The sequence below is a fragment of the Acanthopagrus latus genome, chromosome 13 (assembly GCF_904848185.1).
Source record: "Acanthopagrus latus isolate v.2019 chromosome 13, fAcaLat1.1, whole genome shotgun sequence".
Classification (NCBI taxonomy): domain Eukaryota; kingdom Metazoa; phylum Chordata; class Actinopteri; order Spariformes; family Sparidae; genus Acanthopagrus; species Acanthopagrus latus.
In genome coordinates, this window is record NC_051051.1 from 14,809,305 (window position 1) to 14,823,098 (window position 13,794).

Below are 13,794 nucleotides of genomic sequence, written 5' to 3' on the forward strand. Positions count from 1 at the left end.
GCCCTGTAACCACCTCATTCCCATCAGCTGAGCTTCCCTGGCCATCTCCCCACCCTGCACTTCATTCCCTTATCAGCCCCCCTCATAGATATAATGACCCAGATCCATTGTGCTTTTGCCAGTTTGTCAGTGTTGCCGTTCCTTCCGTTCCTTTAGACCACCCTGTCACCTCTACCTGCCCCCCTGCCTCATTGTCCTTTCACCTTATTTTCGTGAAGAAATCATTGATCCGCATCAGCTCTGCCTTTATTGTCTGCACTGACACGTTCCTTTTCCTAAAGCCATGGCACAATTTAGAGGTGATGACTAGCGAAGATGGAAGAGACACTTGCTGGAGGGAGGGGGAGAAAACTTTAAAAAAAAAGAAAAAAAAAAAAGGCATAGATCCGTCAGAACAATCAAGTTTTATTGGGTAATTAACGAGAGATAACGACGCCACGGAGGAAAAAACAAACCAGCGGCCACCTTCTGGCTGCTCTGCTGTGAGATGAATTGCTTACATTTTATGGTATTTGTTCATTCGGTTAAGCAAAATGCGTCAAACTCTGCTAGTCACAAAATGACTGGGGGAACATGGTGCCATCATTTTGAGAGAACTTGTTCTGGTACTTATTCAGTGTACCTTCGGAGCAGACAGAGAATAAGCTAGACGATGCCTGGTTGAAAAGCCGTCACAGCAGTAAAGAAAACTTGCTCTTCTGTGCAGTGTATCTGGGTTCTGGGGATAACGCCATGCGTCTTTGGTGTGACAGAGCCTTCAGTCATCAGAACATGATGCAGAGTCAGAAGCAGCAAAATCAGTGCTGTTTCCATCACCTCCTTGAGCGTTTCAGGAGTCCTTGGATGCACTGGTAGAAGTCATATCCCCAGCTGCAAGCCCCCGGGTGCAGATGATAGAACATTTCTCGACAGGAAGCAGTTATACAACAGAGGTCCAACTGAGAGCATGAAGAGAGAATCTGAAATTCATCAACATCAGCGTTAGTTGGCTTGTGTGCATGCATGATGCCTATGGATTCCACAAGTCCAGTCTGTACATCAGAGGCTTACAGGGGCCGGCGAATTTCAGATCTAAGGAGACGCTGCTTATCAAGCGCAACCCTGGCTCCTCGCTCCATGTCCTTGTCCATCACCATTGCATCAAAGCATCAGGTCATCGAGCGAGCCTTTGGTCTCTTGAAGAAAAGGTTCCCAGGATTGAGGATGGGCATCGACATTGCAGACATCCATGAAATTGACGCGATAATCGTGTTTGCCCGTGTCCTCTACAATATGGGCATCCGAGAGGACAACCCCAACCTCGAAGATCAGGAAGTTTTGTCGGAGAGGGATGACATGCGCATTCATACAGGGCCAAGATGTGTTGATCCACAGTCTATTGGCTGTTGAGAGACAAGAAGAAAAGAAGGGAAAGACCCATATACTTGTTGCTGTAGTACCCGTGATTTCACCAAGTTTTTTCTCTATTTATTCCCTCCGCCTCCTCACCACTGCCATTCGCAAATTTACATCAGACCATGTTCTTGATTAGAAGTGGCTACTTTAGCAAGAGTGGGGTCTAAAAACTCAAACGCATGTTCATGAAGCTGCATACATTTCCAAGGATTGCTAAAACCTGATTAATATCGGCGTATTCCACATGACTTAATCTGAAAATGCCATTTTTGGAACAAGGTTTGATGCATAATACTCAGTGAATAATGCTGTTAACATGACCCGAAACACTGTCACATTCAGAATGATGACTGTCGAATGATTAGCGTGCATGTGACCATGTCAGAGTCTTCACAGCAACGCTATGATCTTGTTTGTTGCTGCCACTGTAATTGCACTAATGTATCAAAAATGAATGCGATATCAAACGCTGGTGTATGGCACTTTAATGAGACCTCACTTATTAGAATAAGACAATAGTGAGTAATGTTCCTCAGTTGCCTATCTTCAGGCTGGAGCCCTGACTCATTACAGTAGATCCCTGTCAGCCTCATGGTGCCCCCTGTTTACATCATTATTTCGTATTCTTATCCATCGCTGCTCTTTTAATGACCGCCTCGATCGATGAGCCGCAAATGAAAACAAGTCCAAGCAGTTTAAAGCGGCCCTGTGATTGCCTTTGATTCTTGCCAGCAGCAATAATGACTCTGTGCGTGCAGAATTGGATGTGTGTTTACCATAATTGCGTTCACAATGCAGCAAAAATAGATATCTGCCTGGTCCCAGACCTCCGAACGGCTGCCCACACCTAAGACTTTCTCAATTACGTGAAAACAGCAATTCAGTCTCATTATCAGGCCAACTACATACTGTAGAGTGGATTACTAAGCGTGGTCATTTTATAAGCCCCAGCCTCTGCAGCATTTAATCGTCCTTTAGAACGACCAATTACATCTGTGTGAGAGTGGACACATCTTTTCTGACAATAAAAGATTGGCTACATCCATCCATTTCATGATGTGACTCAACAGCGATCATCCAGCACAACAGATGCATTAAAGATTACCTATACCTATTCTTTTGATTGCAGTTTGAAAAAACAAACTACTCAAAGCTGGCCGCTCTTTCCTGGCTTAAACTGAGAACGAAGGCAGCTGGGGTCAAGTGATCTACAGTATGAATGTGACTTCATCCTGTGTGGTGATTACCTCTCTGCTCTGTGTGTGTGTGTGTGTGTGTGTGTGTGTCTACCCCACCCTCGGTCAAACAGACAGAGATCTACAGCTCATGACACAGAAGAAGAGTAGAGAGATGAGACAGTAATGTAACCCGTTCACTACATTTTTAAAACCTTGCACTGTCATTGACTGGAGGCTACACACCTAATGCCCAAAGGGTGACGCCCAGAAACACCCCAAAGAAAGCACAAGACTGAGATTGGGCTCAGACTGCAGGACCTTTAAAATCCTAACCGACTGTGAAGTCGGGTTGCATCACACGCATAAGGGCAAACCTCACTGATAGTCTTGTCTGTAATCTCAAACATGAAATCACTACAAGGCACATCACACACTTACAGGAGGTTATGAAGAGTCTCGTGCCAGAGGGGAACAATGCAGCACCGCACATGATCTCTCTCACGTGATCTCAAATGTAAACAAATGTAAGATCACTTGCAGTCGTAGGCGTAACGTTAACAGTTCGCACTGAGAAATTAATAGGCAGAAGAAATGAGTCTGGATGATAAAATCAGCAGAGAGACATACTGATCCTTATTACCCATTACTAGTAGTATGCTTGCTAACGTTAGCCTCAATGGCTAGAGTTGTTTACTGCTGCTGGGCAACATTCTCAGCTGCTCCAGGATCTCTGTCTCATTGGCTGTTGTGAGGATAAAATAGCAGTAGTCCAGATGTTGAATCCTAAATATCAAACACGTTTGATATCGCGTTTAATAGAACAATATCAGCCAAACAAATTTGATATTGGTGGGCAGGCCAGATGAATCTGCAAGAGTTTGGGAAGGTTCAGACTGGATCTATAAACCCCTCACGTTAACAGATAATCTGGGCCAACCTTCAAGAGCAACCGAGCTCTCGGACCAGAGTGCTCCTCCAATTGTTGGGAGGGGCAAAGCAGGGTTAAATCCGCCCGACACTACTGTAGTCTGAGCCCAGCTTAAGAAAATAAGAAAATACAGGCAGAGGGCAGGCTCTCAGGCAACAGAACATGTTAGCATTTAAACAGAATGTTTGTATATTATTTTGTCACCTTTTAAAAACTTGAATGTACATGTAGACGCTTTGTCTTCTCCTTCAGAAATTCAATGCAGATTTTTTTTTTTTTTTCAAACTGACAGTAATCGTTTCTGTGGTATTGTGTGGAAACTCCAGTTTGTCTTATACACCTTATCTGAACTGCATGTAATGTATTTAGGTTGATGTGGCAAACTTATTAGCATACAGTTACCTCAAGCATGCACATTAGTATTTATCTGGCGTCGTGTCTCTGGCCCCTTTATTTCTGTCTCCACTTACTCCTAAGAGAAATATCGGAATCTTTAGTGGGTATTAAGACATGTGATCCAATCCAGGAAGTCCAGTTTGAATAACACATCTGTACTAGGCTAAGCTGCGAAATGCTCCACTGTGTTCACCAGTTAGTTGACGATGCTTGGCAGATAGTGAACAGTGGGTTTTAGAGCTCTTTCACCGAAAACAGGCGACACTATGGGCGTAGTGAAGACAAACACCAGAAAAAAAATACAAAACAATGAACTGAAAGCTGCTAAAACGCTCAGCAGAGTTAAAGATAACTGCAGAGTCAGGTGACGTGTCTGTCAATACGAGCAGCATTTCACACAGTCGTTTGATCCACTGTTGTTCTAAAAATATGGATTGTTGCTGCTTTAGATATCTAGGCAACACACCTCTCAGTGATGAACTGGAACGCAAAAAAAAATACACTTCCTTTATCCCTCTGCAGCAAACAGTGCAGTGATTGATGAAAATATCAACATTATATTCCTCTATGGCATGCAGACATGAACAATGTCGATATTTGCGGGCAAAGGCAGTAGAGTCTCCAGAGTGAGTGTGATTATATCCGATAATCCTGGAGCCTTTCCTCTCTTTGAAGCATGTTACACAAAAATACCCCGAGCAGCTTTTAACAGAATAATGCACTAGTACTAGAAGGCAAAGACATTAGTGTTTAACATGTTTTGACAAGAAATAAGTTGAAGAGTAAGACTAAAATAATATTGAACTTTTTGAATTTTTTTTGGTCTTGTTTTTTTGCTGTGGATATACTTTTGAATGAATTCTCCTGCATTTCATCCACACACTGCTGTGCTGCCTCCTCCCAGCCTCCTGCTGCAACACTCATTAGAGGGTTGTCTATACAACATGTATCATGTAAAAACTGATAAATGGCTGTAACTTATTTATTCAATTCTAAAATAGTGACGTGAGCTCCTGATCAAACTTAAGTGCCGCTTAAGACCGAGGCCGTAACTCAAGTAGTTGATGGGATTCTGTGTCTGTGAGCAATCCAGATAAATCAATGCTCAGAGTGACGGGTGATCAATTAGCCCCAAATGTGGATCCTGAGGGACACTGGCTCAGTTGGAGCTCTAAGCGGCAGAGGCTCTGATTAAAATGTGACAAATTTAGAGTATGCCAAACACAGCTTGATTAACGATCAATGAGAAATGATTAACGACTGTTCTCAAACACATGCACATGTGTTGAAAGATATAGTGTTCGATGAAGAGCAAGATTTAGCTGTTGAACACAACGCAGCGTTTGACACTTGTCGGGGATTAACCACCTGCTGGACCCTCTAGCACTCTCAATCCACTTGTCACCTTATGGGTCACACTAAACACGGATTTCAACCAGATGGGTGTGGTTTTGCAGGACGTTGCCGTGCACGCCTCTGCGAGGTCTGCTGCCGTCTCAGCCCGTGCCCTGATTTCACGTTGCTTTTCAATAATTGGTGTGTTCGACCTCACATCTATGAACATGGAATGTTATCTCCTATGAAACGTTTTCTGCCAGAAAGTCTTCAGGAAGTCAGGTGATAGAGTCTAAAGATGGAAAAAGACTTCATACTTAGCAATCACCTCTAGATTTATGGATCTTGCAGGTAACCATCTCGTGAGCAAGTTGGGTTTATGTCCTGTGTGTGGTCAAGAATTTGTATAGACTTTTATTGACCTTCTCTGGAAGGGACATGAGGAAAAAAGTGTTTTTTTATATTCGATCCCTATGGGTAGGACTGGGGAGATAATAGCAAAGTCAGAGTCTCTGCTAATACATGGGAGTTTGACCTGTAGTTTCCCCAGTAAACACTCCAATCTCTTTGGCAGTCCCAGTCTGGATTGGAGCGACTGGACAAGCCATGTGTCTGAACGGTGGGCAGCCTGGTGTTAAACCACCCCTTGCAGAAACCAAGTAACGTTAGAACTGCTGTGCTTAAGCCTAGTGTGAATAGAGGCGCAGCCCAACTTGCGGAGCCTGCCCACTCTCCCTAACCCGAACAAAGCTGTTATTGATTATTTCACCGTAAGCTTCTGATGAGGTAGCAACCAATCACAGCACCAGTGTCCCTTCTGTCTGCTCAACCGATCTATCATCAGCTGTGTCAGATTGACCTCGAAGAACACTGATGGGATGTCACAAATGTATCAATGTACCTTTCTAGGGCTCAGTCAATGTATCGTTTTCAGATGTTGAAAATAATGTTTTTAGTTTTCCGTCACAGTTTGGTTAGGCTTAGGCGAGAAAACTGCTCGCTTTGGTTTAGGCGACAAAACTACCTGATTAGGTTATGAAAAGCTCAGTCCATGTTGGCTTTTGGTATTTTTCATCGGTAACTCACAGCGATGTTCACAAGAAACAGAAATTCCTTTCTGTTTGAGGTTACAACTGACAGTGAGCCTATGAGGACACACACTCAGCACTCTGCACTCTGCACTCAGTGTGATGCAGGATTTAAGGTGCACATTTTTAAGGAGGGGTTTGAACAAATCCTTCATCAATCCTTCATAACATCACGAAATATTATGTCCTGACAGACATGAAATTTGAGATAAACTTGAAATATTTCTTTTTCTAGTAACAATAATATGGTAGAATCAGGCAACCAAATGTATGCAGTGCTATAACCGATCAAGTTTCTTACCAGGGTATGCCTTCAAACATGTACACTGCCGCAGCTCTGGCTATATTCATACTTAATTAAGGGATGTTTTTTGTTGTAGATCAGTCCCAGTGCCCAATGTCAAATATATACAGCGTGATTCACATCTATAAAGCATCCACGGAAGTCCAAGTGAGGGTGAGTACGAATACGTACCTGTGGCCTATAGTGTGGGGGATGGCTGCATGTAGGTAGAGGTCCAGAAACAATACATGATTCATTTAGTATAGAAGAGGATCTCTTTCAAAAAAGATGAAGCCTCAGGCCATGGTGGTGCCCCCAAGAGTATTTGATGTGCTGTTCATTTAATGTGCATGCAGATTGTTCAAAATATATCACACATCCACGTTATTGGGGATGTAGACTTTTTCTTGATTTTTTTTTAATATTGTTTTTTTTAATTTTTTTTTAAATCCGTAATTTCCCTCATCCTCTGTGTCCACCTGACAGCAGCAACTGAAAACAAGCCAAACACGTGTCAGATTATTGAGAAATACTGGAGGCAGGTCCTCGGTGCGCGAGCTGAAGACGAGGAGACCCGTGCCTATTGGTTTCGTGGCGATGCGCTGAGGAGAGCCCGCGCTATAAAAGCGGCGCGTGTGTGGAGCGGAGCGTCTCGTGGAGAGGAGTGTACCAGCTGGCCGGCGCGCGACGCACATCACCGGGATCCACACGGACGCACGCAGAGAGCAGAGCAGCGCAGCGCAGCCATGAGCGAGGTAAGGTGCTCGCAAACCTCTTTTTGTGTGTGTGTGTGTGTGTGTGTGTGTGTGTGTGTGTGTGTGTGTGTGTGTGTGTGTTCTGCCACCCTTCAGCATCTCCGCAACTGCTTTAAAAACAACAAGTCCGATCATTTTCGGCGCTCCGTGAAGTTAACAGACCTGTGTGTGAGTGTGTGTGTGTGTGTGTGTGCGCGCGTGTGCGTCTGGAGGTGGAGACGCTTGCGACGCACAAGTGGACTGAAACCTGCCGGATGGACTCGCCTGAAAATGTCGCGCTAATTAAACCCTGAACTTTAATTAGCTTCATATTTGACTTTTACTTTGACATCTTTGCTTGAATGTTGCATGGTTCTGTGTGCGATCTTTGATTTTGCATTCAATCTACTGTTAATTATAATAATAATAATAATAATAATAATAATAATAATAATAATAATAATAACAATAATGATAATAATAATAACTGGTTGGACACTGCACCCTTGAATCAAACCTGACAGTTTCCGACTGTGCACATGTCAGTTCTTCCATGTGTCTGTTGAGGCTGTGATGTGGCTGACATCTGGCCAACATACATTAACAGACTGTGACGTTTTATTGAGGGAGTATGTGAAATCAGCAGCACATCTGAGATTCTAATCTCAAACTTCCAGTGACAGCCTGTGTGACAGTCCAGGAGGCTGCCGAATGCGTCCTTGTTGGTAAATATGGCTTAACGTGGCTTAACTTTGACATTTCAAAAAAACAAAAAAAAACAAAAAAACGAAGCCCATTCCAGCGTGAGCGCGTGCCGGATGAAGCGGAGGCACCGCTTGACCCCGCGCGGTTGGGTCTCACGCATCATTTCACGACACCGATGCACTGCAACTTGTTAGGTGGACTCAGTGGGGAGATGAGTCTCTGATAATGTCAGAGCAAAGATTAGAAGAGACCCCCCCCACCACCACCACCACCACCATCACCACCACCACCCTGCAAGAGTCCTCTCAGTGGAAGATGTTGGGTCACTGGCAACCAGCACATCCTATGGTCAATGAATTATTCAGGCGTGGCTGCTAACCAGGAGAAATAAAACATTCTCACAGCGGGCACGGGGGAGCGCTGGCTCCAACGAGAACTTACCCCGAGTTTGTCCGCCCAAAGCAACTGGACTGACTCGAGGCTGATCATACACGTACAGTTGCAAGGCTGCTTTAAATCTGTCGCACGTGTCGATGGATGGTGTCCAGCCATGGCAGCTGCTGTACTCGAGCCGATGGAGCTCTTTGAAATAGAAGAAAACAAAGTGCTGTAATGAGGCATACTTGATTTTTGAGGCTAATGCCAACTACAATGTTAAGGAGTAAAATAATTCTGACATTTATATATGGGCCGGTATATGTTTTCACACATATCTTGTAATAATGACTTCAGAATCTTAATCAGCGCTCCTCCTCCATGTACACTGCTGTGATCACCAGCTGCCTCTTCAGTCCTTGTGAATCTTTTATCACCGACTCGTGATGTCTCTTTGTACATGCTCGCACACACACACGCACACACACACACACACACACACACACACACACACACACACACACACACACACACACACACACACAAGATACGCCCGTGTTGCTGACTTCTCTCCTACCCTCTTGTGTACAGCTCAGGGAGTGAAGTTGGCGTCTTATAAATAAGACATTACACACAGGAAAACTCCCGGAAAATTCAGCCGCATCTCGTGTCAGGGATGGATTTTTCGCATGCCCAGGAAAAAAAAAAAAAAAAAGAAGAAGCAGAGAGGGGCCGAGACGAGGGGTATGTCGCTGAGTAAATGAATAATTCAATGGAAATCAATGGCAGCCTCCATCTACCTCCACACTCCACTGCTCTTACCTTTATTCTCTCTTCTAATTGGCACTCTCACCAGTAGGAGAGGGGATTTGAATTTCTATTGAATTGGTATGATGTGTCCAGTTTGGACTGTTTCATAGACAGGGGAGAGAAATCTTGCTTAATTACTGCTCGCCGTCTTGCCTTCAGAGCCTGAGAGATTATAAAGTGCCCGTGTCTGATAAATATACAGCAGCTTGTTTCTCCAGGGGCGATAAGATAATCTCAGGCAAGTACAAGCGGTGTGTTACTTATACTCGCTTCAATAAAATCCATAAAGCCATGTTTCACTGTCACTGCATCACAGCAGCACACTCAATTCGACAGCCAGACTGATACAAATATGAAAAAATCAAACATAAGACTCGCCATTTAAATTGTGCGGCTTGGCAGTATTTTAAAAAAGCTAACAATATTGTCAAATGAATTGTTACACTGTGGAGGATTAATGTGAAGAGAGGATGCCATAGCAGAGTCTGTAGTGTTAGTGCTGCAGCTGATTCATCCTCAGCTGTGCTCATAAACATCAGGCAGTTTGAGGTTCCTGTGGTGAAAGTAGCTTTAAACGTGTGGTCTGTCGCCATAGTGATGAACAATTCTGCACTTTGAAGCTGCACTATCTAGCAAATCATGACTACAGTGCACGGAGACCGAAATCAAAAGCGAATTTGGCGACATGCGCTCAGTTTTTTCTTCTTTTTTTTTTTCTTTTTCTTTTTTTTTAGCAGTCTCAAAAACAGTCTCATGCAAGATGCACTTCAACACATGTTAGTGTAAATCTTATATGACCTATTGATGTACATATTTCTCGGAATCAAATCGTTTTACGTTTTTTTTTTGGCTGACTGTGATTTACAATGATCATCACTCATAAACATGTCGTTTTAATGAGTATTCCATTAGTGGAAGCTTCAATTTGAGATATTTTTAGAGGTTCTTGTACAGACAAGAAGCATTTTTTTCTTATGCAAGTGTGACCCACTGTCATTAGTGTCATTGGCTGCGCTGTCGGGCTCGCATGACGATCCGGGGACTTACTCCTCCTCCGTTTAAGCCGCAGGTTGTACAACAAAACTTTAATTAGATGGCTCTTGCAGGAGAGGCTTCAGCCGACTGTGCGCAGTTGCCAAGATACATCCGTTCCACTTTTGAGATTTTTCAGTAAACAATAATGATTTCCTCCATACCCCATTACCTGTTAGTTTCACACTTCACACCGGGAGATGTTTTCACACCAAGGAGACGCACCCGCACAGCAGCCTGGTGGCTCAGGGGACAGTGATGACGGAGGAGGTTAGGAGCATCAGAAGGTTGTCATATTCACCTACAGCCACAAAGCATCTTTTTATTGACTTTAAACAACTTTAAGTGATATGCTGTGGCTGCCAAAGAACGGCAGCTACGCTTCCGAAATGTTGATGTTACAAAGGAGCGAAATGTAGAGGATTTTATCAGTGAATGTGAATAAGATACAGTCTTTGCTTGTACTGTGTGAATGCACCGCAGGACACACAAACAGGGGGAGAGTCACGCGAGGTCCCCTGGTGACACGTGTCCTGTGTGGATAGGTCCTCAGATTACCATGCACGATGATGACACATTAAGTGGTTGATGGTGTTTCACACTGTAACATGCAATTCTCATGGTCTCACGCTACAGTGTTAAACACTAAACATGCTGTTCAGATGCTAAATTTACTTTGTCAGGCAGCTGGATCACAGTTCACTAAAGTTCAGCGAGCTCTCTTAGCTTTTTTAATCTAACAAATACATAAGTCAACGACACAGTTAAACGCTACACTCATATAAACTCAAGCGAAACAGCCATCACGAATGCACCGTAGTCCAAAAAGACCGCGTGGCCCCGCGGTAACTGCTAACCGTTGTTGGTGTGTGCTGTGTGCTAACCGGGTTAGCTGCTGAGCGACAGGCTCGGCCCGCTGTGTACTGTGATCATGCCATCATCATTGCTAAGTGTGTCTTAATCACATTTAAGGAAACACTTCACATTATCATATTTAATGTAGACAATAAACCCGACACGCAAAGTCTTGTGGAAGACTCTGGTCACGCACAGTGAGCGCATAGGGCAGAGTGCTCGCAGCCACCGTACAATTATTATTTATTAGCCCTGTTTTTGTAGGTTTGGTGATGATTCCCATCACTTATGTTAATATTATTGTAATTGCTTGGATCGAGGAAAGCAGCATCCCTGAAGTAAAACCTGACAGATCAAGAAAAACGATCAGTGAGATAAATAGTCAGGTTGTAAACAAGTCATATCTATATCAATGTAATTGGTGAGCAGGGGGAGTTTGAAATGTAACTCTTATAACCTTGCGAGGGTGAGCAGCCATTTTCTTTTTGTGTGTTTGTGTCAGCGCTCTTGTCAATTCTTTTGTTGTTTGTTTCGGCCTCGGTCGCCCTTAAATGATATTGCTTCCGTTTAGTGTCTCAAATTTCTCTTGTTTTTGTAGTAATAAATGATTTATTGATTATGAGGTACAATCATACCCTATTGGAAGATGGCCAAAACTACCAAAATCAGACTCATGTTGTGATAAATTGGATTTACCCCTACACTTTCAGATTTCTGACATTTTAGAATCCTCTGTTCCATTAGTGTAATGGGGTGTTACTGGGCAGTATTTGGTGTCAAATTCTGTTTCATATGAAAGCTTTTAGCGGACAACCCCAGCTGCTAAAAGCTGATGCAAATAACACTCTGGACAGAGGTGGAAATACGATTTTCTTGTCAATTCTCTGTAATTCCGTTGCAGGTTAATTGCAGCGCACTGTGCTTAAGTGCTGCTTGACATTAGATTTAGTAGGATTCGACGGGCCCCCTGGATGTCAAGTCATTTTTATGGCGTTGAATCACTTTGTTGCATGTGCGCATGTTGGTGGGGGCTGTACAGCACATGAAGAATAAAACAACAACGCCTCGGTCATCTGTATAAAATGTGTTTGTAAAGTATTGATGGGTTGCCATAGGCAGCGTTGCAGAGGATATCTGGAGTTAGTGACGAACTGTCCCTCAATCAATGGATCAACATTTAAGTGGTCTCTTGCTGTGTTCACCTAGCCTGTACTTTAATTACATTGAGAGTGGTGGCTGTGGTGGCTACTTGGCAAAGCCATTTGTTTCATCATCCAAAGTGGACTAGAGGCCTTTTTATTAAATTAATGAGATAAGAGTGTTAAAAGTTGCTGATCAGTGTTAAAAGGACAACAAGCTGAGTTGGGGAAAAGTGGCTGGGGATGGATTTTCTTGAAAACCCCCTTTTGCTGACTTAAGGCTGATGAAGTGATTGAGATCCGGACCAAAGTGGTGATTAGAAAGAAAAAAAAAATCCTCTGCTACGCTGCAGGAAACACGCCATCCGACACATGTTGATTTAATGTGATTCCATTTCACACTTGTTGACCTGAAATATAAACACATTTTAATCTTCGATGCTCCGTGATTTGACGCAAGGCTTGTAGACTGACCCCGATCCCGCTTTAAACAATGAAGAGATTACACTGAAATAATCTGTAATCCACCTAAACTGTCAGCAGGTTTTGGTGGTGGTGCGTTCCCTTGCGGTGCCCCGGCCTCGGGGGTAATCCTGACTTCTGCCGGTTTTTGCAGAGAGAAGATGACAGACATCAGTGAGTGAGGGATGAATGGTTAGCACAGGTGAAGATAGAGCAGATTACACTTGAACTGCCAAAATGGGATCAGTTCTATGGTAGCATTATCAGCTTTTGCATAGAAGCTCAGATATAGCTTTACCATGAGGCTCGTCATATGTCACACATAATTTCCCAGGGGAACTGCATATTCTCACAGAGAGGGAGCCATTATAATTCACATATGCCCTACACAGTGATACACCTGAGACCATAACCTGATTCAAAATGGTCTATATCACAGAGCTACCTAAATGGAATACAAGCGAAATAAGTTAAGTAAGTACAAAACATTGTTATCTGTTTGGAATCTCAGGGCTTCCACAGGCTTAGATTATGCTGGACCAGCTGTATGGAGTCATTTTATGCAGTTGTTTTTCTTTTTTTTTTCCATTTTAATTTATATTTAGAGGAAGCTCCAGAAAGTTTTGATGACTGCAAAACCGGCATAGGGATGAGTAGGTAATGACAGCATTTTCACTTTTTGGTGAACCATTCCTTTAATACAGCTTTGAAACTCTTCACTCAGTTGAAAAAAAGAAAAAAGAAAAAAAAAAAACTCCACTGGCTCAAGGCCTCACCTGTCTCCTCATGCTGTGGTTACCTGCAAGTTACACAATGAAGTGTGCCAGCTAACGAGAGCAGTGATCCAGCATCTAAATAAAAAGACCTCCTCGTCATTACCCGTGTGAATCGACATCCGTTTCTGCCTTCGTCACTGAAATAGTTCGCCCCGCCTCTCAGTCACTCACTGTCCTCTGTATGAGCCCTATAGATCCCTGCAGGTATCGTTATTTAGTGCAGAAAAGCAGTAAAAATGTTGCTTATCCCCCTTTTTCAATTTTGCCCTCAGAGTGTTTACAGCTGCTTTTTGAAACTATTCT

The 13,794-nt window shown here is 43.3% G+C and overlaps 1 protein-coding gene across 1 annotated transcript in view; it reads left to right on the forward strand.

Annotated features, from left to right (window-relative positions):
* Window positions 1-1,116: 1,116 nt before the first annotated feature.
* Window positions 1,117-13,794, forward strand: part of LOC119031582 — a 30,987-nt gene continuing 18,309 nt past the window's right edge. The window contains exons 1-2 of the mRNA XM_037120152.1: window positions 1,117-1,360; window positions 7,090-7,358. Of these exons, the coding sequence (XP_036976047.1) occupies window positions 1,117-1,360; window positions 7,090-7,358 (513 nt within the window). The remainder of the gene's footprint in view (window positions 1,361-7,089; window positions 7,359-13,794) is intronic.